The sequence below is a fragment of the Melanostigma gelatinosum genome, assembly GCF_949748355.1.
Source record: "Melanostigma gelatinosum genome assembly, chromosome: 16".
Lineage (NCBI taxonomy): Eukaryota > Metazoa > Chordata > Actinopteri > Perciformes > Zoarcidae > Melanostigma > Melanostigma gelatinosum.
The window spans coordinates 16,619,983-16,645,538 of NC_136649.1; the positions used below are offsets into that span (position 1 = coordinate 16,619,983).

The window sequence follows — 25,556 nt, forward strand, 5'->3', positions numbered from 1 at the left end:
ATTTGCTTGAACTAAAATAAGTAACGCCTTTGATTGAACAGCAAAACATTCGAGATTGTTTATTGTTAATCAGTAACGTTGTCCTGCGTCACTTCCTCCACGTGGTCTCTGCACAAACTATCCCTCGACTCCCGCCCGGAACAGTCGTTTGTCAATACTGTCGTGCAGTGTGTCTTTGTGTTCTCCTCGCCTTCTTTCAACAAAATGGCAGCGAATAAAGAAGACTCAGACACGGACGATATTCTGTCCAACGAGGAGGAGCTCGAGCAGGCTTTGTGTGTGCTGGCTGGAAGCGACCCAGAAAACTGCTCTTATTCTCGGGTAAGAAACGCGTCCCTGCAGCCATCGCCTTTATCCGCCTTCTGTTTCACCGCTCGTGCTGCAGTTGTATATGCAGTATTGTGTGTTCATTGTGACTATGTGTGTAACACGTAAGGTCTTTGTTGCTTCTGTGGGGCGTTCAAGAGTGAAACTATGAAAGTATAGTTATTTTGCTTGGTATCACTGCAGTATTTCTAATCAGACAATATGAAATGGCTACTATAGTGCTTATCAGAGGGGGTATGTCATCATTATGTATTGTGCTGTATATTCATACTTCCTGTGTTATTGTCACAGGGCTATGTGAAGAGACAGGCTGTGTTTGCCTGCCACACCTGCACTCCAAATGCTGCAGAACATGCTGGGGTTTGTTTGGCGTGTGCCAATAAATGCCACGATGGACATGATATCTTTGAACTGTACACCAAAAGGTATTTTGGTTGTTTTAAAAACAATTTTAATGATGTAAACTCATACAAATTCAGTCCCACTGTTTGCCATATTCTTGTCATAATTAACCACATTTTTCTGATGTAGAAATTTTCGCTGTGACTGTGGGAATAGCAAGTTTGGGGAATTCAAGTGCCAGCTAATTCCCGTGAGTCCTCTGGTTTTATAATGACTTCTAACTGAATCGTGCTTCATGTTCCTGATGCTGAAGTTATTCCATCTGGTGTATTCACAGGCCAAAGATGAGGAGAACGTCAGAAATCACTACAATCACAACTTCAATGGCTGCTACTGCACGTGTGACCGGCCGTACCCAGACACAGACGATCAGGTATTCCTTTTATTTAGTTAGTTTTATCGCTGAGATCTTGTGTAAGTAAGTCAGATTACATTGATCAAATCTACTGTTTACATCATCTGTCATTGTGACTCCAAAAACACCTTTTTTTTTTAATGATCCAATAGGCCAACGATGAGATGATTCAGTGTGTCATCTGTGAGGATTGGCTTCATAGTACGGTAAGCAGAAGTCATGTTATTGAAATTCCTTTTTGAAAACTTCCTTTTTTCAAATGTTCTTCTCATTACGTAGTCCATTTGTTTGTCGTTGATAGCACCTGGGCTGCACTACGGGGGAGCCTGAGGAGCTGCAAGAGATGATATGTGAGGCCTGCATGGACAAGGCCCCTGTCTTGTGGACGTATGCTGCTCACTTTGCAGGTAAACGTTGTCTTGAGCTGCTTGTCAGGGTAAGCAAATACAAACCCACGAGACTTTGCAAACATTTAACAGTAAAATCCAGAGATCAATTTTTGCATTTTCAGTTTCACCTATGATCAGCGTCAGTCATCCTGAGGAGGAGGAGAAGGAAAACGAGGAAGAAGAAGTGGATGACGAGGACGGAGCAGAAAGGGAAGAAGCCTCTGAGCCCAGTCAAAGTGGGGATGAGGAACCGTCCACCAGTGCTGAGCACACAAAGCAGGAGGTGAGAACCCGGGCTCAGCAGACCTTCTGCCTCTGTTTCTATGTTTGCATGTAGGGTTTGTCATATTAAGAGCAAATGAAGGGAGTTAAAGTGAACAAGAAGACTAACTAACACCTAATCTGTCATGGTGCTGAACCTGCAATCAAACCAATTCATTTGGGATGGCTGGTAGAGATTAACGTTAACCACATGCAAGCGTTCTTGTCATCGGACAACTTAAAACAGTTTGATGATCAGAGATTTGATGCATTGAAAATATGAGGCTGTATCCAGAAAACTGGGTTTGATTACATTTAACGACCGTCGTTAGCTGATGTGAGGCGTTTGTTTGGATTTCTGGCCTTTCCGCATTATTAAGTGCCACGGTGAAATATGAACTTTCCCAGTTAATTTCAATGGAAACTTGTAATTACTATGCGACGTGAACGCAGCATACGGTGCTTCAACAGCCCTTCACAGGAAACAAATTTGATGGCAAATAGGAGAAACTCATGTCTCCTCTTGTTACTTTTCCATTCATGGATTTGGTTTTATTTTAGTTCAACTGTGTTCATGGTAGATTGAGAAAAAAAAACCCTAAATGGTTTAGAATTTTTAGAAAACATCCATTTTCCCTCAAATTCATTAAAGTTACGAACTCAATGATCTCCATTTCATTCTCTACAGCGATAATTGCAGGTGTGGTTTTGTATCTTTCTTCCCAGAGGGCCCCACTTGTGATTTTTCCTGGGAAATATCGCCACAGACACCCAGTTTTTAATATTGCAAATACAAGAGCTGTCATCAGTGGGCCATAGGCTCAACCACCATGGTGTTTGCATTATTCGGCAATAGTGACTTAACAGACATTTAATTAAAATCTTAGCTTCCCATCTCTGGCCTGCTTTACAGATTTCAGTTTCTTTGAGTGAGCAATGTGTGTATTTGTATCCATGTCGACAGATGTTTCCTACTTATGTTTCCTCCCCCGGTAGTATGGTGTTGTTACCTGTTCATGTATACCCTCCATATTTTGGATGCCCTCTACATCTGTGTGACTTCATGTGGAACTCCACTGTGCTATGGAGGGATTTGATAGGAAAGGGCCCTCATGTACAGTATTTGAGTGCTCACTGTGCACGTTCCCTCGGTGGTAGCTGTTTTTAGTTTCCACAAAATGGGGCTTGAGGGTAATGAGCAGATTATAGAGCAGGCTCCAGCTGGTTATCATGCTTTCCCCTCCTCTGGGTAATTAGGGGAGAAATGACCCATGAGGCACTGCTTCCCCTGCACTGTAGACTGCTTTGGCCAGGCTTCACAGGGCAGCTTACTGTAAACTGGCTGGTGATTTTCATCACCCAATCATCTCGTCGTGTCAGTCGCCTTGAGACTTCCCCGGATGAGTCTGCAGTGCTGTGGGCCGAGATGTTTTACAAAGCCCACGTGTTATCATTCGCTCCTCCTGCCAGTAGCACAGTAACTCATCCTCTGTTATTTGTATCTTAGGAAGTGGCTACCAGGAGTTCCCCTTGCAAACGGACCCACAAGGAAATGTCAGGCAGCCCTGCCAAGGCCGTGACCAAAACCGTTGTCTGCAGGCTGAAGGAACTGCAAGCCAAGGGGCTGGAGAGGCGAAGACAGGGAGCGGTGTTCTGGCCTTACAGCTGGCGCTCCGAGCTCTGCACCTGCATGAGCTGCAAGGTAGGCCACGAATACTAGCTCCAAGTATAATGTGGGCTTTAACAAAGGGCGCGAGGAAGCCACTTTGCAGGTGTTTGCTCTACATGTGATCCTGGTCCATGTAACGGCGTCTATGAAGTACTTGGGCTCCTTTACTTAATGAACGTGTCTGTGTGCTGCGTTGTTGCACAGAGGGTCTATGTGGCTGCAGAGGTGCAGTTCCTAATGGATCAGTCGGACACCATTCTAGCCTATGAGAACAGAGGCTTGGATGAGCCATTTGGTCAGCACCCGTTGATGGCACTGACGAGCTCGATGAACCGCGTCCAGCAGCTGGAGGTCATTTACGGTGAGCGCGGGGAAGGATGTAATCGTGCAAAGTGAAATTTATGGGCGAGGCGATTGATAGAGGCTAATCACGTGTTCCTCCCTCAGGTGTCAACGAGCTGACGACTTCGATCACGGCGTTTTTAGACCAGTGTGTTACTGAAGGAAAGGTAAGAAATGGATGTCCAAGTGCAAATATAGTCTGGATGGTTTTGACCCATTAGCATTTACTTTTTCACCTGCGGGCAAGTGTGCAAATTCTTTATTTTTAAAAATGTTTGGTGTTTTTTCTTCTTCTTCCTCTAAATCTCAAACCATTCCCCCCTCTTCTCTATCAGACGGTCACAGTTGAAGCTGTGCATCAGTTCTTTGCGGAACTGCGGGGTAAAAAAAGACAAAGGACCAATGCAGGATACCAGTAACAAGGAGGCCATGCTGCTATCGTAGGCCTGGTTCATATGGTGCTGTGAATGAATGAATGATTTGGAAGATTAACCTTGTTCTTGGTTGAATAAAGGAACTTCTTGCTGCAACCGATGTGATCCTAACGCGCAGAGTGCACGGACTCGCTGTTGTGAATAGTTTCTTCTCGAGTGACGGAGTGAGATTGTTTTTATTGATTTATAATGCCTTAACTCTAAAGCTCCAAATGAATGTTACTTGAGACATTTCAACACTGTATGATTTAAATAGATTCAATTGTTACATTGCTACAATGTTATGTGCATCACATGAAGATGTCCAGTTTGTGTTTAAATTGTTTGGTGGCAACCAGTGCAGACAAACTTGTGATGTGAACAAATATCGCTGTTTTATATTCATGTTCCAAATAAAGTCATCACGTTTCTAGCGCACAAAACAACTGAGATCAAATTAATTCCATAATATCAAACCAGTTTATTTTGAGGATGCCCAAGTTGACCACTGTTATGCACCTTTTGAGGCGACAGTAGAAAAATAGATTCAGTGAAACTAAATGCAACTTAATATCAATCTACAAACATGTTTTCTATAATACCATACAAGTAAAAAGTACCTGTTATAATTCAACACAAGCAATCACACATTTCAGATGGTTCAATTCCAAAAGGTGCTAAATAACACTATGTACACAGAACGAGCTACATGAGATTTCAAAGGACTATTTGATGCAGGCTGGTAAGCTGGTAGAAAAGAGCTTGCATAGACATCAAAGTCACTTCTTCAATAAAAGCCCAGCCGCAGGCGGTGGCGGTGGGGGTGGGGGGGGGAAGGCACTGACTTCTCTACAGCAAAGAGCAAAACGAGGACTTTTATTGAGTGGAACATTGTCCCGGAAAATAAAACTACGACCAAACATGAACATGGGGAGGAATCTGGAGTTTTGCATTTCCCCCCCCCCCCCCCCGAAGCAACCTAGATGGAAAAATGAATTTTTCTGCTCGGCAACTTTATCACTGCTAAGCAGAAAGCTAATAATATCTTCAGATCCTCTACATATTCATGTTACTTTAAAAAGTAAAGAACAGGGAAGAAAAGAAACATCTCTACAAACATCGTAATCCACACCACCTACAACACTGAACAGATCGCCCTAATGCGTGACATTTGGGGACAAAATAGATTGAGACAATCTATGTTTTATACCACACATTCTTCGTGAGATTTCATGACAAAGACAAGTACACAGTGTTGTCCACTACAGTAAAAACTCAAACATTCAACAACCACTAAAATGTGATAGAAACAATTAAAAATGTGTCAGAATGGAGTTCTATTCTTTATATACAATTTCATTGGAGACATGAGCCGGCTATCGCCAGCTTTTCTTCAATATAAGACTCCTTTTGTTCGAAATTCTTTTGTTCCTTTTCCCTACAGTGCAAGGATACTGGTATGTGAGGTTGTATGCCAGCTTGTTGGCTGTAACAGGCTTTTCTGTGTGTACTTGCATGGTGCTGGAGCTACAGCTGCTGTGGCTCTTTAACAGTACATTTAATAGTATCAACACTGACTATGCAGGTCCACAATCTCGCGTGATGGGAGGCCTGACGTATATACAGGTTAGCGTTTGGGTAAGGGGTAGTTAATGTGTCCATAGTGAACAGAACAGTCAAATAACAGGGGTAAGCGATATGACATCATAATTGAACAAAGGTAGCTAAAACTGAATATTCCAAGCAGATATTAAGGCTTTAGATTAGATTACTTGATGCTATTGGATTAAACAGAACAAGAGGCTCTTAACTCAGACTGATATGCACAAACAGACCTGACTAAAGATGGGAGTGTACAGTACTGAGATTGTCTCTACACAACTGTGTGTATCAAAGTTATCCTCGCACACAGATACACACACACACCTGTTCCAGCTGAAAAACCAACAAACCCCCCCAGTACTCATGGCACCCCTGTATTTGTCACTATATTTCGGTAATGAGCCTGCTCGTGCTCTTTCCTGCCATGTGTAGCCCTCTGAAAACACCAGGCGTCTGCCTCCAAGCATGTAATGGGTAAACCGTGACACGATTATCAGACCGGGTAACGGGAGAATGACGAACTCCGATGACCTACTTCCTGTCAGGTCCGGTCCCTGCTTTGTGTGACCAAGCTGTGGCCCTTAAACCGGGGGCCAGGTGGGGAACACTAGCCAAGTGGGTTGCTAGAGGCATGCTACAGGGAAAATGAAGATACAAATAATGGGAGGAAAAGAATACAGTCGGATGTATTTACATATGATTTTATCACAATACTCTGTGCCAGACTGTGTACCATTGTTAGCCTGTGTAAATTGAGATTCCTATCCCACCATGTCCCCGTTCTATGCCTAAAACAATGGAGACAACAGAGCTTATGAATGCAATCTTTGTTGAACCATCAGTTCATAACTGAGCTACAGCTAGTGTTGTGACCTCCCCATGCAGGACTCGCACAGCGTAGAGCTAAAGTCTTTCTTTACAATCAAACTCAAGAGACCAGTCTGTCCTAGTAGAGCCTGAGTCATCCTCTAAACCAGCAGGATCAATTACTACAAGCATGGACAGTTAGCCTACAGCTCTTACTCATTCCATACTCTGACTGTGTGATGGATAGCACAGTGTGATAGAGGTAGGACAAAAGGACCGATCCAATAAATAGCAACCATCGACCCCCCCCCTTTACCCTGCTCCTCTCAAACAAACACAAACACACAAACAGGCACACATTTAGTGCTTCGCCATTCATTGTGATGGACAGCCACTCATCATGCTTTCCCTTTTTTGGAACTCAACCCCCGGTCCTCAAATGGGGTTAAAGTGCAGATTTCTTATAGGGGTAGTCGGGCTTGCTGGGTGACCTGCGGTCTCTGGCGATGTCCTCGCTGACACTGTTCCTGTGAGGCTGCTGGAAGGACCCCGGGCCCAATGATTCTCCAGCTAGAACCATCTCCTCCGGGGCGTCTCTAGGGCCTGTGTGCCTCTCCTCATAGCTGTCCATGTTTCCACTGGGAGGCCGTAAATGTCCTAAGCCATGAGTCAAATCTGTCTCATTTGATCGCCCCCTTGGGATGTGTCCCATCCTAGGTTGGGCCACAGAAGGGCTGGCAAGGACTCCATCATACCTCTGAGAGGTCATACTGAGGACGTCCAGACGTAGTGGGTCTGCGGCAGTCCGTCCCTGAGGGCGGCCCTGGGACTGAGATTCAGAAATGTAGGGGGGTGGATGAGTGCAGCTGTGGCTGTAGAGGTCTGGTCCTGCAAAGGAGGGCAGAAGGTGAGCGGAGGTCGGGGTTGCAGGTCGACAGGAGAAGTCATACAGGTCAGGGAATTCGGCTTGAGCCTCCAGCTTGGGTTCAGGAGCGTGTCTCTTGCATGAATGGCCATGTCCAGGACCGTGGCCATGGCTGTGGCGGGCAGAAGGGCAGGGCCCATGGGGCAGGTGGTGGCCCGAGGGGCCCATGGGGCCGTGAGGGCCTTCCCTGTCCAACTCTGCCATGTGCTGCTCCCTCAGGGACATGACAGAGACACCCAATGCAATGTCAGGCATGAACTCCCTCATAACAGGCTCCATGCTCATCTGCATCGGAAAACAGACACAAAAACGTGTGACGTCACCTGACAATTTAGCAACTAATGATCGTAGGCACAAACCATGCAGCCGCATTTTAACAAACAAAAATCGTAGCAGAAGGACTCTAGGAAGTAACACACACACACACACACACACTCACCGCTTGCTGTTCAGAAAGCAAAGCTCGGCCCATAGCCTGCGGGTTGGTGCAGTCTGGGGGCTGGGGCCTGGGTACAGAGGAGTAGTCTGAGCTGCCATGCTTAGCAGCTGCATGGCGCTGGATCAGGGTGCGGTTGCAGGGATAGGAGAAGGAACGGGTCGGGGCTGGCATGGGCACACGAGGACGCCAGGCACCCTTGAGCTGGGCATGGCTGGGTGTGGCAGGGGGGTGGTATGGGGGAGGTGGAGGAGGTAGGGGAGGGTGAAAGCCAACTACCCCTTCTAGCTCTGTGAACATGCTATCCATGGCTGGGCTGCTGTTTACCCGACACCGACCCACCTGGCGTAGAGCCAGAATTGGACTCTCATCTCCAAACCGTTCATCAGGGAAGAACTTGTACGGGTTCTGAAAATACAAAAAAAAAAAAAAACTGAATATGAGATATAGAGATCTATGTCCATTGTGGTGCTGACAAAGCATTTAAAAGAAGAAGAAAAACGATTTCTCTGAAGATTTTTCTGCCTGGGGTTGTTCAAAGTCTGTATCTGCTGCACTACTGAGGTCCGTCTGTCCTCAGCACAACCATCCCTGTTAGTATCCCAGCCATCTCATCACCCCTCAAACCCCCGGGAACAAACTCTGCTTTCTACGAACCTGCAGTAGCTCAGTGGCTCCGTCTGCCAGACCAAACTCCCTCAGCACCCGCAGCTGCAGCTCATAGCCGACGGTGGCGCCTTCACCACAGTTGAGGGCATAAGCTCTCTGGACCTGCTCCGTGTGTCTCAGTTCCTGCAGCCTCCGGATCATCTCCTTCACCACGGACAGCTGAGGCACTGAAAGACGCAACACAAACATCGACGGATGCTTCACTTTTTGATACGAGCATGATGTCTAAGGGTTCTTAGTTTGGATATCTGGCAACATGAGCACCAGTTTCTGTTACTATCTGGTCATTACCTGGAATTTCATTGGCCACAACCGACGGAGCTGTGGTTGAGTTGCTCGCCATTTGCTGGTGGTTGATCATGTGACAGCACTGAGGCACAGCGTTGTTGACCATGTAGAGCGTGTCTGGGACGTTGGACATGCGCACTAATCGCAAACGCACCAAGTCCGTCTGCTCCACCATCATTTCATCAAGCACAGACTAAAAGAGGAAGAGAGAGGGCAAGTTAGACCACAACTTCTAAGGAATAAAACTCATATGTGCAACTCAAGGACACCGAGAGGGTTCGCTAATTAGTTCCACTTGATTGACACTTCATTTAATAATGACTCTCTCAGGTCTAGGGAAATGTTCATGAATATTCATGGCCCTGGGAATCCATATAAATTATGAGGAAAAGTGTGCAAATGGACATAACATGAATTTCAGTCATGTGATGGAGGCCGCTATTAAACACAGTGAGTATGCATTAGAAACGACTGGGCATGGGTGACTTTCCGCATCCGAGCTACGAACTGGTTCGCAGAACCTCGACTCTTTGGTGTTCGCAAAAAAAAAGGACAAAATAATCCACCGCTTCCTGGAGTCCGAATTAATCAATAGCGGAGGAGCCTTACCTTAGCCTCCTCCACATAAGGAGAGAAGAGGCGGGGGCGCACATAGATGCCAGCGTTCTTCTGCCGTAACCAGGCATTGGCTTTCCCCCCCTCAGCTGTGGGCAGCATGTCTGAGGGAGGAGTGCTGATCAAACCTCGTTTAAGCTGTGAACAGGGGTGAAGAACGAGGATCAATGTTTAGTTTATCAAGGTCACAATGACTCAGGTGAACACACACACACACATACAGGCTGAGAAAAGGCAGAGAAGCAGCACTGACCGCGTCAGAGAGGACGTCACTGTTGGGAGGTAAGATGTGCTCAGTTCGGATAAAGGGCAGGAGGGGAGACAGGATCTCCTTTAGCTCCTCCACATCCAGGTCCCTCCTTTTCACACCCCTCTTGTTCACACTGTGGGCTGTGCCGCTCAAAAGGTTCGGTTCTGGGTAAATGAGGACAGGAACGGCCATTAGCAGCTTTTATATAATGCACATAACCGTGACGGTTTGTGCAACTGTGATTAGGCTTTTAATGCTCTTAAGTCAACCTGCTGGCTATTTTCTCCACATTGTTCAGGAAAGTTTGATTGAACAGATGATGGATAAATATTGCATTGCTTCCTGTGTGGTTGCCAGCCCATACAATATGATGACCAACAACCGTGACAATAAATCCGACAGAAGACAATTGCTTACAGAGCACACAATGACATGACCAATCACTATGAGGTCACTATTTTTTAGGGTAAAGTTTGGTGCCATTCAGTCATGCTTTTAAGTGTATTTGGAGGCTCTGGTAAGTGGGTGATTTCCTCAGAGCTATGAGGGGGGCTGCTCAGAGGGTAATTATAGAGTGTATTATCTTACCCCTGTCTGCCATCCTCTTAATAAGCTGCTGCTCGCCCCACTTAACAACATACTTGAGAATGTCCTGTTCACTCGCCTGTAAATGAGACCAAGGTACAGAGAAAGAGAGAGAGATATAGGACAAGGAGAACGAAAGACACAAAAGTATTATTAGGACATGGTTAGATATTGTCGGGAACAAATCTGGGACGCTGTTAAATGAGGACGAGGTGAAAATGCAATATGCTCAGGCGGTGTCCCAGCAAAACTCAGGCCTGGTTGGTTTGTTTGTGTCGTTGGATTTCAACACCTCAACCATCTGGTCTGATGCCCGAGTATCTTGGCAGTGCAGATGACAGCTCAGCTTTGATTAGGTTCTTGGTTTGAAGGCATTTCCCTCCAGGGAACGCCGTTACTCATCTCTGTAGTCCTCGAGTGTCGTCTGTGTGTGTGTGTGTGTGTGTGCGCGCGAGTGACACATAGTGTGTGAATTTATCCCTCTGTGTTTACTGTATTTTCACCAAGCAGTAGTCATTGTGAACATGTCAGGCACCAATTACTGAAACGTCCCGCTAGAAAATGTACCTCCAAACTGGGAGATTTCGTTACGGGCGACAGGTTGACAGACGAAGCGACGTTCCGTTCCCTTACCTGGAGGTAGTCGGACTGAATCGCGCAGAGAAGGTGCTCCTTGCCGAGCTCGTAGAGAACATCTGAAGTGACAACCTGACTGAATTCCTCACAGAGGAAGTGCATGGCCTGCCTGTGGACCCACTTGGAGCCGTACGGCTGGGAGCTCCACTTCAGGATGGGGACGAGTGAGTCCAGAGACAGGCTTTCCACAACGATGTCCTCACAGCCTGGGAGAGCCAATGAGATGGATGAGCAAGTTACATCTTGGTACGTCTTTATGGACACAAATGTACCATATTCCAGAAACAGGTATAAATATGAAAGAAAGCAAAGAAACAAAAGTTTAAAGAAAAGAAATACAATAAGAGAAGGATTTAACTATATTAGTTCTGCAGCCGCTGCCAGACCATCAGCAGTTTTGACTTGTAGTCACTGACCCAGGGAGTCTCCCTCTACTAGCCCCCACATCCTCCTTGCTGCGTTTCCTAAATCAGAGCACATACCAGAACAGCAGGCAGTGGTTTAACTCTGTAACACACCAACCCACATAAATGCCTTTGATACCTTGATGTGTTTCAGTCTCAAGCTGCCTCCTCTTAACCGTGATAAGTAAACACAGCAGTCAGAGGAAATGTGCTGCCAGTGCACACACACACACACACACACACACACACACTTCAGAAATGCATTAAAAAGCCACAGAAGGCTTTGGAAATGATGTACCTGCTACTCTAGTCATTAAAAAAGAAAAAAAGCTACTTTTTTAAACTAACTTGCACTTACTCTTAAGAAGGATCCATATAGGCAGAATTAAACCCCCTAACATCCACTCAGATTAACATATGATTGGCTAGCTCAAGCCATCAATGCCAAACCCCAACACGCCTCGTGTTCAGCCGTTCTCTGATCAATAACGTTTAATACAAAACGGACATCCATCGAGATGAAGCCAGACTGACTGACGTCCAGTTAGAGCTGCTCTGGACTGTAACACAAGCTGGCCGACTTCCTCATTCCAGGCCGTCAGCTCATAGTTGGGCTAGTAGCAGCGCCGCACTGGGAGATGCTTCTCTTATCTTGAAGTAGAGGATCTGAGCGGCCTTTCCGCCCCCAAACCACCACTTTGAACATACACACTCTGGGGAAACTGGACACCAGACTTAAGAGTGATGGCTCCAGCGATGCTTTTGAATCCATGGCTTCATATCCGCACAACTCACACATTTTTAAGATGAACACATATAAGCGATCATGTAGGTGCACACACATGCATGGATGCACGAACATATGATGCACTTCCCCTTTTGGGCATCTTAAAAGTTGTAATGGCAAGTTAGCAAAATGCAAAGCAGACACCCGCAGTGTTTTAAAACCAAGGGTGGAACTCCTGCGCCGTTAAGAGGACAGATGAAGCTGAAATGTGGACCCAGGCACTTTGGCTTTTTTATCTGCTATAAACAGACTGGAAGAGGGAACGGATCCACAACATCTGTGCCTCCATCTCCACCACTCGTCCCTGTCCTGTCTTTTCTGTCTGGAAAGTGCTTTTGCTCACGTCAATCTTTCACCTCTGCCCTCTCTGAACAGCAGACACACACCCGTGCACAAATGCAGACAATTCCCCACTTGGGCGCGAGTCCATTAGAATTCACAGCGACAGCCCGCCTTTTAAAACGCAGCACTTTTATTAGGAGCTAGAGATTAGAGTCAGCATTATATCTAATACTAACCCGCCTCCTCGTCTCTCCACGGGTGGCACACACACCACATTCACTGGAGCCCAGTCGACTGGCAAGAATATAAACAACAGCAGGAGCAGCGACGGACAGTTTTACACTACACTAACTTTGGTGTGCATTTTGTCTTGCTGTTATTATTTGGAGCTCCTTGTTTATGGAGCGCAGTCTCCAAAGCCACTTAAATCATCAATGGCCTGTGGATGTAAATCACGTCCGATGATCACTCAAGAACTGGGACTTCACTGCACTGACAGCACTGGTCTGAGAGAGAGAGAGAGAGCGAGAGAGAGAGCTGAAACCACACCAACTTGCTGTAATCTCTGCGGTGCACTTGAAAAATTAATAAGGCTTTTAATATTGGTTGCCGTTTGAGTGAGATGGAGTCATAAAGGGATGCACATCTTGAGAATTAATCAGGAAGCAGGACAGCAAGATCAACTGCTCCACAAAAAACCTCCACGGGCCGACGCTTCACACGGCCAGACGGCAGTCGAGGAGCACGCGAGGGGGACGGCCGTGTGACAGATGAGAGCGATGAGAGGACTCTCTCCATGTGAAACCTCTGGCATCAGCCTCTCTGCTGCCTCATGACCAGACATGGCAGCTACTGAAGCTGTGGGGTGGACACACACCAACTTCACTTCATAATCAACTCACAGATCAACGCCCTGATGATAAGACACTTTGGAGTGTGCAGGTTTCTTTTTAATTAAATGTGAAAAAGGCATAAAATACAGATCTCCAAAAAGGGTAAAAGAAAAGTTGCAAAATAGACCAAAAAAAGAGGTTACTTATAAAATAAATCACCAATGGACTCAACCTAAACCATCTCAGCACATCCCACATTGTGGCTTCATGGGAGCTGATTAGAGCGGTGCAGCGCTGTGGGAGACGGAGGAGAGGGGATAAAAATACCCTCTTGTAGGGGCTTGTTGCGAGGGGGGGGATGGGAGAGAAGAGGAGGTGATGGTGTGTGGGGATGACACTATTTGACTGCTCGTCGGCTTGAGCTGCCAGTGTGACCCTGAAGCCGACACTAGAGCTCGAGGGTGGGCGGTGGTGTCTAACCAGCTGAGTGTATGGTGTTAGTGTACAGTGCTATCGAGATCACTGCAGCGGGCCTAAAAAAAGGATTCATTTCTGGACTCTGAGTCAATTCAGACAGTTGCCCACAACTAATGCTGTGCTTTTATAATATTTTATACAAGCATGTTCACTGTTGTAGAGTTTACTGGATTCAAACCAAGTTTTATAAGAGCATGTGTTAGCATCGCCAAAGCCTTTCTGAAAACTTCAGAGAGTTTCAACTGAAGGTGCTTGGAAGGGACGCACAAAAGAGTTGGAGCGCTTTGAAAAAAAAAAAAAAAACGCAAGGTGCAGCGCCTTTTTGCTCTCTCCTCATTAGAAGCAATTGAACGAGATGCTGGCGCTCAGAAAAAATAACGCTATTTGGACATTCAGCCTCACAATACAATCCTTTCAGCTTCACTCAAGTGTTCCGAGTCTATAGAAACTGTCCATACAGTTGGAGTGCATTTTGGATACGTTGAATAGTAATGTAACTTGCCGTTTTAAACTGAAAATAATAGTGTTTTGATTTCCTTACACAGCATAGGGCAGTGAAGACAGATTCAATTGCTTAATGCGTCACATATCACCATTTCAACATTTGACAAACTAATTCCCATCATGGTGGCTCTATAAATGATGGTTACTGGATATGATAACAGTGTTGAGTCATACAACCTCTCTGGATCTTTGTGAGCGAATTTGAAAAAGGTAATTCTGATTTTAGAGGAGCTTAGTCAGGCGTGTTAGAAACTGCACAGCGCTCAGACATGCCACTCATGTGGAGGCGAGAGTGAAACAGCGACTGGCTCATGTCACGTCAAACCGGGGCTTTAATCTTTGCCATGTTATTGGGCTCATTGTGAAACAGTAGCAAGAGTCAGAAAGAGTGTAATCCGGGTAAAGATAGACTGGTGACGAAGTAGACGACCAGAGACGCAGTGCTGACGGAGGTTCTGAGGCGCCGCATGGATCAGACGGTAAGCTGTCTGCACCAGGAGATACAGACAAAGCCTTCACTTCAATATCAATCTGTTACTGGCAGCCGAAGCTCAAGCACCCATGAAAGTCAGCCAAGCTGTTTAACACTAGCCCGGCCTGCACAATGATATTGCACACATGCCAACTGACATATGCATAATGTGCTATTAAGGAGAGGATGGAACATTAACACAACGAGGGTCAGACATTGAAGTAAGCCTGAGTCATGCCAGTCAATTGCGACAAAATCCAACTCCTATTACTTAACCACAGAGAAGGACACTATAATCAGTGGACTGACAAATTAACCTTTAAATCCAAGGTAAAGACTATTCAGCTACATTATCGCGGTTTAAAAACAATTTGTCCAAGCTGCTGACTCAACACTACTGAGGCTCATTTAAACACTAAATTGTGTGGCAGACTTTGCTCAGAAGTAGAGCTGGACAAATAAACACAGTCCAGTATTGTTCAGTTATCCTGAACTGGTCAATAGCAGGACAAACATGTAAGAGAGGAAATGCATGCACTGATGCATAACAAATATGATGACACTTATGGTTAAAAAGGTCAATCTGATAATATGTCTTCATGTAAATTTAAGGTGATTTGGATCAGCCACACTCACAAGCACCACTAAGTATGGACGACGTGGCTATTTAGAACCAAATCTTTCTTTTTATCTCGTCAGGGACTGTTGACGTGTGTGCATGTGCAATGCAAATATTGTTATGACTCACCTTGCGCAAGCATACTGAACTCCAGGAACAGAGCGATGTGGTACAGCTCCATTGCCTCCTCGGTGCGTGTGCTCGCTCCACGGCCCCCAGACACCAGGGCCTGCACCTCGCCGAGGCTGCCCGCTGACGGGCTGCCCCGCAGCACCAGCCCGAGCTCCACCGCGTCCGTGTACATGCAGTGGAGAATAACCTGCACGTATTTCCGCGGGATGATGGACTCGTCCAGCACTATGCGGGTCGGCGTCTGCAACGTGCGCTCTGTCATTTCCTCTCCTGTGCGGATGCGCCGCTGCAAAAGGTTCCTAAAGAAAGGAGACCGTGCCGAGAGGATGGCTTTATGAGCCCTGATGTCCTCGTCTGGGGTCCCGGGGCCTACTAAGCCCACCGCTGGTGCTGCAGCCACAGCGCCTCGCTCGTTACAGCTCTCTATCATCTCGGAGTCTGAGGAGAAGCTGAGCAGAGCGTCGTAGTAACACATGTAGTCAAACAGGCCCTTCATATCAGCCTCCAGGGAGTTGGGTGTACCAAACTCCTCACTGAGTTGCACCAGTACATCCACGTTTTGCAGCCTGGCATCCTCCGCCCCGCCCACACCAAACTCCATGCTGTACAGGTAGTGAAGTAGGGCCGAGAACATGGGCACGTCGATGCCGGCTGTCTCAATGTCCATGAGAACCTCTGCTCCATAGCCAGGGGATGACGACAGCAGAGCCTTGAAGAAGGGGCAGCGAGCAGCCAGGATGGCCCGGTGAGCTGGGAAGCAAGTACCTTGGAAGATGAGGTCCACATCAGTGCAGTACTTATGCTGGTAGAGGGCAGCCAGGTCCCGCTGCAAGCTGGGGGCCTCAGCACGTGCGAGGCTGGCTTGGAAGCTTAGCTCCTTGAGTGCTGCCGTGCCCTCATATTCCTCCACCAGGGCGTTGGTGTCACGGACGTCCCACCCCGACAAGAGCTCCCGCATCTGCCGCGCGTGATCTGCCGAGCGGCTGGACTTCCTCCTTTTGATGAACCTCCGCTTGAGCGTCGCCAGGCCGAGGCTCTTCTTCTTCCTGTCTGCGGGCCGCTCATGTCCGTGCTCCAGGCTGTATAGCTTAGACTCCCAGCCATATCCCTGCTGAGAGTAGGACGAGGTCCCTGGAATAAACCCACATGGCAGGTTAGCTTCAGGAGAAATGTAGTTTGTGTTTAAACAATCTAAAAAGTGGAACACATACTGGATATAAAGTAAGAAACCTCTTCTCGTTATTAAACAGCTATGACATTTTTGTCTTCTGATGCAAAAGGTGTAAAGTATACTTTACAACCCCGACACCACTTCACCCCTGAGGACGAACTGTTGGAAACACAATCCGTCTCTAGCACCCCTGTGGTGGGGCCAGCTCCGTCAGGCCACACACACACCACCCTGACCCAGCTACCAAAGCATTTGGATCCAGTTCAACAGCAGATAAAAACAGACAGAATACATTTATGTTGTTTTGTTTCATCACAAGAACCAATTAGCTCATTGAGGACTTTGTCCTGCTTTGTGCTCCTCCAACGAGTTTGGGCCCATTCGCATACTTTGGCCCAATCAATTAAACGAAACAGCAGTCATGTTTGGCTTGAGAGACAGGACTCGTACGTCAGAGGAAGCTCTGCCAAGGAGATCCTCTCTCGCTGCCCTTCTCTCGGCATCCATCAATGTGACCCAAATAGTAATCACACACTGTGAATCATCCGGGGCCCGGGCCAGCTCAACTGCTGAGTTCAGAGAAAGCCTCATGGCTCTCAAGGGCCACAGAGATCCTTCGACTCCTTCGGCAATACTTTCACTTTTAAGGAGATTCTACAAAAAAACGCAGTCATTTAGAAAGTGAAATAAATAGTGTTTTGGACGGATTTATCTAAATGATGCAGTTCTCCAAACCCTCTGGTATTGAGGGCTGCATTGAGAGATTTAAGGACCATGAGGCAGAAAGACTCCACCAGTTGATCATTTAGGGTTATCAACTACGTAAGTCAACAGTGGTCTCCAACAACCTATCAAAATCTCTACTTAAATATAACCAATACAGAGTGACCTCATACACCTGCGTGCATACAAGCACATATGTTTTTATTTTATTGCAAGCAGGCACAAACCTACAGACAGAAATAAGCTGGCTGTAGTACAGCAATGCTCTCTGTCAATGACATCAGCACTGCTGCAATTGAAACAAAAAGCAAAAGGGTCTCGGGCTGTAGCTGTCAAGTCCTTCAGTAGTAAAATGTGACAGTCTAACAAGCAGCCTATCGCTGGTCACAGGCACACGAATCATGACAGCAGATTAGCTCCCATCCTGTCTGATAGCCAGCAGCCTTATAATGATCACACCACACGCGCATAGTAACAACAGAGCCAAGAGGAGCAAGACTGCAAGGCTAGCACTAGAAGAAAAGTAGGTGCATTGTTTTTTTTTTTATGCATTTCGGGTCAGTTGTACGAGTCAGTTCAAGAGCTCTCACGCACAAACATATCCCCCTTTTGCACCACTAGTTGTCATGAAAGCAGGTTAATGTGAGCTAAAGTGAGAGTCCATGCTAGACCTTCATTGTGTTTGTAGCATGGGTGCACACTGCACGGTGCCAAAGCGAGTTCAGGAGTACGGTTTTAACACTTCACTTCAGATGAGTATCATGCTTTTCCAGTCACGGTTCGTCTAACAGATATATCTATCAGAGCTGACTTTGTGTTAACTGTGAAATCGATGACAACACTCAATTAAACCACAGACAAACAATACCTACCTATAAAAGTCTGCTGTGCCTGTGAATTTCCCCCTATGCGTGGGGAGCATGAGTGTGGATAGCTGGATCCATTAGCACCCATCCTCACTTCTCTTCACTTGCTGTCCGGGGGTCCCCCCTCCTGCTGAGTCATTCTGCTCAGACAACGTCCTCCTCTCAATCCTCAGTCGTGGGTCAGGCACGGATCCTCAGAGCCCCGGGCCCAGCCTGCCATACCTGGAGGCAGGACGATGAAAGAAGAGTTAGACAGATGTTCCAAGTCAAGAAAAGTGAATGTTTTTTTCAAAATGTTGCTGACTAGCATCTCACAGGGATTGCAACATGATGAGTTTGGACTGTTTGGACTCTGTTAAAGATAATGAACGGCCGGGGGCGTGAGTGTTAAGGGAGCGGAACAGAGGGACATCTATTACTATCTATTACACAGTTTCAGTGATTGATTTCAGTGCAATCATGAATCATCGATGCCTTTGCAACTTTACAGGCCTGAAATGCTACAAATTGTGATGAGGAGGCTTTGTTAGAGTGGCAGTCTTCATCTGAAGACCGTGTGTAGAGACTTCCATCTATAATCTTCATCAGTGACTGAGGTCAACAGAGTCTTCCTCTGCTCTGGCCCTCAGGAAACTCTGCCTGGCAGTCAACAACAAGTCTAATGCAGAAGTACAGTGATATTCAGAGGAAGGTACAACTCACTCATGCATGGTAGCCCCTGCCATCAGTGTATGAATGGGTGTGAATGGGTAAATGTAGTTTTCAAGCGCTTTTAATGGTCGGAAGACTACAAAAGCGCTGTACAAGTACAAGTCCATTTAATTACTATTGAAATGTCACTTTGCTAGTTTTCACACTTTGGATCTCTCTTTAGTTCACGGCACTTCAGTCAGACTCAGCATCAGAATAGCTGCAGTGACCTGAGGTTGTTCAGTGAAACTCTTTAGTGCTTCAGAGCAGTGTTGATGGGAAATGTCACATCATGCAATCTTAGTCCATTATGTGACACGGGGGACGTCCGCAAGACAATATATACTCGGAGCTGATACAAACGTGTCGACGTCGGCGGTTTCAGCATGCCAATAGTACAGTGGTAGCTTTAATACCAGGACATTGGGGGCGATGCAGCATATTGTGTTTTTAAATGATTTTTGCATTAACAGCACAAAATACTTTTGATTTATCATGTATTTAATTAATTGCATGAGCCCAAAATAGGCATTGCTGTCTGGTTATTTTGTCCATTAAAGATGTATAAACACGCCCTTTTTTCCACAGAAGCCATTTTAACAGGTTACCGTAGGAAAAGGTGTGTAAATAATTAAGAAGAAATATGGCTGAATTCCATTTCGCTACTTCAGTTTCACAGTCTTGGTAAAATGCATGCTGGCTTATCGTCACATTGTTGAGCCATCATTAACATAATTAGTAACACCTGTACTTTTCCTGCCATGACAAGTCAAAAAACGCCTATTCAAAGCCCTAACGCGATACCAACTCTACAGGACAAATGATTTGATGATTTGGGTGGTTGTTAATCTACATGGTTCGGTCAAATTCACGTAAAGACAGAATATGCTGTGCGACACAAGTGAGCTACAACAAACGGCTCCATACAGCCATTTCCCCTCAGCTTATTGTTGCCAGCCATGACAGCAGTAACTGTCCTGCTCTCTCCTTTGCACCGTCACTGAATACAATCTAACAGAAAGCAGAGCACCTCATTAATTAAGCACTCCCATAACCATCAGCTTATTAATTACAAGCCAAATATATCAGACTTCATTTCTACCGGCATGAACATTTGAGATCAAAAATATTTACATTATTTTCCAAACCAGAGGGACGGCTTCTCAATGTACTGTGGCACTTAAATTATGGTTAACCTTCAATAAGTATGCCCTTTAATGAACACATATTCTACATCTAATTGCGAGACGAGACGGAGAACTCTGGTGTGATGGGAGATCCGTTTTATTTCAGCCTGCTAGTTGTTCCTGCCTACTATACCAATAAATCAGTGTCGGCCCCTTTAGAGCAGCACTCTACAGGAAACTGCCAAAATACATCTCTGATCTGCTGCTACCTTATGAACCATCCCGACCCCTCAGGTCGTCTGGGACCGGTCTACTTTCTGTTCCCAGAGTCAGAACTAAACATGGAGAAGCAGCGTTCAGTTTTTCTGCTCCACATATCTGGAACAAAGTCCCAGAAAGCTGCAGGTCTGCTGAGACCCTCAGCTCATTTAAATCAAGATTGGAGACTTTTCTGTTTGCTGCTGCCTTTAATTGAACCACATTCAATTAATATATTAATCAATTTCCTGCATTTCTGCATTTTACTACTGCATTTTATTTCTTACACTGTTCTTAATTGCTGTTAAATCTCCTTTTCTTTTGCCTTATGTTTTGATGCTTTTAATGGTTTTAAAAGGACTGCACAATATACCGCCATTTCCTCCGGGACCGAGTTCGTGCAAGGCGTACACTATAAAACGCAGATCGGCAGAGATCTTTTCCAGACGTGGTTTGTGTGCGAGTAATTGCAGAATTGCGGCAGTGTATGGTTGATTGCGTGCAGCGTAATGTCTCAGGGAGACATCAATTATTGTTTCAATGCATGTTTTAAATCTCCTTTACTTTTTACTACTGAATTTTATTTCTTACACTGTTTCTTTAATTGTTTTTAAATCTCCTTTTCTTTTGCCTTATGTTTTGATGCTTTTAATGGTTTTATGTGAAGCACTTTGAATTACCTTGTTGTTGAAATGTGCTATACAAATAAACTTGCCTTGCCTTGCCTTACAGCCTCCCAAGGGTTCAATGGAAAACCACAGCCTGTTACTCCACCCAACACACACACACACACACACACCTTTATTTCATTAGACTGCTTTAAATAAGTTCCATCTTCACAGGGAATTCATTTGGACAAAATTAGAAGTTGAATTTGAATATGTAGGAGAGAGGAGGCAGCCCTTGAGACACAGTCTTGTTTACAAAAGGGGTGTGTGTGTGTGTGGGGGGGGGGTCCTCAAAGAAGTGCAGCAGAGGCAGGATAAAACAAAGCAACCAACGCATCAATTGAGCAGCACACTGACTCCCAGCATTAACTCATTCAAACGAGTGAACCAAATCTAACTTGAGCTGCAGTGCAGAATCTCTAAAAGCATAATTTAGGATTTAGGACGGCTATTTTCTTGAGACCCGACACTTTCCAGTAGTTTGGACTGAAACAGCATGCGGCTCTGTTGTGTTCAGGCTGGGAGCAGAGAAGGGCAGTGCCACAGACGGAAGCTGGGGGGGGGGGGGGGGGGGGGGGGCAGACGCCGGCGGCCAAGCTGGACTATACGTCCCTAATGAGAGGTGACAGGAGACCCTCCCTGCCCCCACCCATCTCCCTCTACATACACAGAAACATACGCACCCCTTCAAAACAGCTGCTCACCTTGCCTCAGTCACTTGGATCATGTCATTTTATTTAAAATCAGCCCAGAACCCCAGCCTCCCACAGAACATTACCTTACAAAACTGCTTGGCACGAGAACAGGGCCGATGTATTATTCAAATGACAGTCAAGGCACCTTATCAATCATTTATGTGGACGTCCTCATCACGGCTAGAGAAAAGGGAAGCGGTAGGTATCCAGATCATCTTTCCTGTCTGCCACACTCATGTCTTAGGAGCATGTTCTTATTATTTCAAAGCAGGTTTTTTTTCCAACTCATCCACTTTAACCAAAGCTCTGCTGATGAAACACACACACACAACATTTTGAATCAAAGTGACAGCTGTAATGAAGCTAGGACAGCATGACAAGAATCCAACAGTTGAAAGTGATGTGAAGAATTACTCGGGCAGTGTAGCAGATGATTGAGATTTTAGATTTCATGCCGTTTTAGTAATTTTATAACAGTTTGAATCTAAAGACTTTCCCTGCTTTGTTCAAATGGCTTAAAGACACCGAGGCGCTGTGCTCTCCATCGGTCCCACAGTGAATCCTATGAATGAAATGATAAAATCACCACCTTTTGACAGTCATCTTTGTTAGCCTCAATCACACAGCTCCTAATCTTCTGAAGAGGAGCTGTGACAATTTCACAGTCAGGCCTGAATGTAAGAGCAGCAACTGTAGTACTGAAATGCACCCCCCCCCCCCAAAAACTAAAATTACACAGTAGCTGCAAAGTGCTCTAAATGTGTCAAAGCTCTCATAAACACAACTCTTCAGGATCATTTCTTCAACATGGAATTTGTATTAGTCCATCGCCGGCATGTTATTACCTCATGAAGTCCTGTCGCATTGATGCCAGAAGAAGCGCAGATAATTTACTTTCTTGACTCACATACAACAGAAAAAGAAAGACGCAGGGATTGTCCAACTAATAAAAAAATACAACCCAAATATGTCAACTAATTCCTTGTGATTTCAGTCTTTGATATATAGACACATACATACACAGACGCTCTTAAGTTACCTGTGTGGAGACTTGGAGACTGTGCTTTGCTAAACAAGCTGGACAGAAGTACAGCTTCGGTAATTATAGACCGTTTGACTCTTTGGATATTTGATACAATCAGAGGTGCTCAAAAAGGAACATAATAAGCAGCGCTGAGCTGAAACCAGAACGTCCTAACAGAGTGACCTCTACCGTATTGATGTGTCTGCATACATCTCAGGGCGAGATCAGCAAATGGAATACGGACCGCAGGTGGAGAAAACTGAATAAATTGCTCCCTATTAAATAATAATCATGTCATGTTTTGTCTGACAATGATAGCAGAGAGAGAACATTTAGTGGCAGAGAAGACTGCTTACCTCTGCAGTGTTTCTGCCAATCAGTATCGCAGTTAATCAGGCCATTCGACTGATTACAGACTGTGCCAGGAGAGCTAAAAGGAAACTACAGGAATCAGAACAGGCTAGAAACAGCAACACACGGACATGACAGAGACGGATAGAGTCAACAAAAGTCCTCACAATGATGACTCATGCTGGGCAGCCTCTGGATCAGCCAGTCAACCAACAATATGGACCGTGGTGCTGCATATTTAGCATTTCGCAGACTATCTTGCCAGATGATATCATACAAGATATTTCATCAGCATCAACACGGTTTGTTTAGATATTTGGGTGAAAACATGAGGATGCCTACAATGATAAAGAGTGAACGGATGAATACCGTGCTCCAGGTCAGCTTGCAAAACAACTGACCAGGGCCAACTCCACAATAAAGAAATGTTAAGTGCATAATGACTATATAAACACAGCCTGGCAGTCAACCTCCAGCGAATGAATGGCAGCCCAGGAAACAATAAGTGCTTATTTTAAGCGAGTTGCCAATGCTCCTCATTGAGGTCTCAACCCAACAGGCCCGGGGTAAACAGCATGCAGGCCAAGGTCCGGCTCATTCAGTAACTCTGGGGAAAGTACTTGCAAGCGCACGGCCTTTCATGGACTTCTGAGCATGTAACTCCAATAATTACATGTCATTATTGCACTGGAGCACTGACACAAATACTTGACCTGTTGAAATGACAAACCTAAAATGCTGAGGAGAGCAGTGAGTGCACCTTTCAGAATGAGACACACAGGGTGTCTTTAAGAGGAAGGCAGAGGGTGTACACAATGCTGCGTCTTAACAGAATTTCAGTGGGATTACCGCAGGATTATCACATGTGCATATGGCTCCTCACCACTTAAATAGATGGTGGTACCAACACATATCATACACATTGTTAGAGAAAGCCCAACGCAATGCAATAGATATTTTGGGTGGGTTTTGCAAATAAGAGAGGGTATCTATCTGTTAGTTACCTTTATATATATATATATATATATATATATATATATATATATATATATATATATATATATATATATATATATATATATAAAGGTAACTAACAGATATATATATATATATATATATATATATATATATATATATATATATATATATATATATATACGGGATTATCATTAGACTGCTGGTTTAAGTAGTATATGACTTTGTTACACTAATAAACCCCTTTTCCACAAGTAGCCTATTGGTTACTATACAAGATGCCATATGTTGCAGCACAAACTATCACAAATACCGTTATCTGACACAGGCGATGAACAGCAACATGTAGGTTGATCGGCAAAGTTATAATGCACATTCGTCCCCAACTTTTCTATCGACATGAACTACCAAAAACGGAAGAGGTGTCTCCCCCCCTTCTGTAACCAGTGTATAAAGAAATCAATCATTGGCGATGGCTTTGTTAGCCTTACGTTTACGCGGACCTATTGTTGCTCTCTGGGCTATTGGTGGCTATCGTTGCTCAGCGGAAGCCCTGGTTAGAAGTGCTCGTAAGAGCAAAGAACAAGAGAGTTGTTTATCTCAGCTGATTAAAATGGGAAGTAATGTCCAAATGTGTAGCGACAGCCTGGCGAGGGGAGTCCTATTCACCACAGTAATTAGTAGCATATCCTAGGAGGCTAAGCTACCTCTGCTGTGTCGCTTTGACTTCAACGTTACCCCTCGGAAACAGATATCTACTCAGGGCAAGATGTGATGCAACTGTTGAAAAGAAAGCGCTCATCATATTTACCAGAAAGTGGAGAGCTTCGAGGACATTATAGCATTCGTATAACCTCGTAGTTTAGTCGGTACTCCGACCCAAGTTGTCCCTGGCAGGGAGAGGGAGAGAAAAAAATGCAGCTCAACACCTTCTTTTTTCCAACTCTGCTCATTACGCACGGCTCGACGTCAACGTCCACATTTGATCCCTAATATGCGATCATTTCCACTTGCATCGACTTTCCGGGGAATTTGCAGCGTTTATCTTGACTACAAACTAAACCTACACCGTTTTTATTCTCGGTTCGGTTCGGTATTTTCCCATAGTAGCACGACGCCTAGTTGGGTGGTTGTTATGGCCTATCCCAACGCTAACCGTTTCAAGCTAGCTAGATCAATTCGCGTAGCTTCCGGTTGTGACTTTCAAAATAAATATATTGAATATTACATTTCTTCATTTGTGCACTAAAAGACATGTCTGATAAATGCTGTTTCAACTACACGTTCAGTATTCTTCATCGGAAAGTCCTTTCAGCAAAGAGCTGATGGTAAATCGTGAAAATACTATTCACATTATTAGCGTGTCTGCGTGGCTCCTTTAGTTTGGAAGCGAAAGGACGTTCTTTCTTGTATTTTGCTAGCTTGTCAGGTTCGCAATGCTGTACACCGACTGGCCAAGAGGCCCATCAGTACTCCGAGCAATGTATGCAATAATACAGTTGCTAGCACCCTCTAGTTGTTTGTTTG

The 25,556-nt window shown here is 45.3% G+C and overlaps 2 protein-coding genes across 2 annotated transcripts; one reads left to right on the forward strand and one right to left on the reverse strand.

Annotated features, from left to right (window-relative positions):
• Positions 1 to 172: 172 nt before the first annotated feature.
• On the forward strand, positions 173 to 4,206 carry LOC306790737 (putative E3 ubiquitin-protein ligase UBR7). Its single transcript, XM_079287217.1, has 11 exons — positions 173 to 321; positions 619 to 752; positions 859 to 919; positions 1,007 to 1,102; positions 1,237 to 1,290; positions 1,386 to 1,491; positions 1,596 to 1,756; positions 3,242 to 3,436; positions 3,608 to 3,764; positions 3,851 to 3,912; positions 4,081 to 4,206. The coding sequence occupies exons 1-11, from the start codon at positions 205 to 207 to the stop codon at positions 4,162 to 4,164; spliced, it is 1,227 nt and encodes a 408-aa protein (XP_079143343.1). The 5' UTR covers positions 173 to 204; the 3' UTR covers positions 4,165 to 4,206.
• Positions 4,207 to 6,992: 2,786 nt separating this feature from the next.
• On the reverse strand, positions 6,993 to 25,133 carry btbd7 (BTB (POZ) domain containing 7). Its single transcript, XM_079287216.1, has 11 exons — positions 24,841 to 25,133; positions 18,248 to 18,463; positions 15,479 to 16,612; positions 10,969 to 11,177; positions 10,339 to 10,414; positions 9,754 to 9,914; positions 9,495 to 9,638; positions 8,889 to 9,078; positions 8,586 to 8,764; positions 7,932 to 8,336; positions 6,993 to 7,777 (listed from the first exon to the last, which is right to left on the reverse strand). The coding sequence occupies exons 2-11, from the start codon at positions 18,327 to 18,329 to the stop codon at positions 7,013 to 7,015; spliced, it is 3,345 nt and encodes a 1,114-aa protein (XP_079143342.1). The 5' UTR covers positions 18,330 to 18,463; positions 24,841 to 25,133; the 3' UTR covers positions 6,993 to 7,012.
• Between the last annotated feature and the right edge of the window lie 423 nt (positions 25,134 to 25,556).

Excerpts from the sequence above, each read along its gene's own strand:
- LOC306790737 (XM_079287217.1), top strand. The coding sequence starts at position 205 with ATGGCAGCGAATAAAGAAGACTCAGACACGGACGATATTCTGTCCAAC. Across the intron at positions 1,492-1,595 it reads GTATGCTGCTCACTTTGCAG|TTTCACCTATGATCAGCGTC; the intron begins GTAAACGTTGTC and ends TTGCATTTTCAG. Across the intron at positions 3,437-3,607 it reads GCACCTGCATGAGCTGCAAG|AGGGTCTATGTGGCTGCAGA; the intron begins GTAGGCCACGAA and ends GTTGTTGCACAG.
- btbd7 (XM_079287216.1), bottom strand. The coding sequence starts at position 18,329 with ATGGGTGCTAATGGATCCAGCTATCCACACTCATGCTCCCCACGCATA. Across the intron at positions 9,915-10,338 it reads TAAGAGGATGGCAGACAGGG|AACCGAACCTTTTGAGCGGC; the intron begins GTAAGATAATAC and ends TCATTTACCCAG. Across the intron at positions 9,639-9,753 it reads GTGACGTCCTCTCTGACGCG|CTTAAACGAGGTTTGATCAG; the intron begins GTCAGTGCTGCT and ends CCCTGTTCACAG.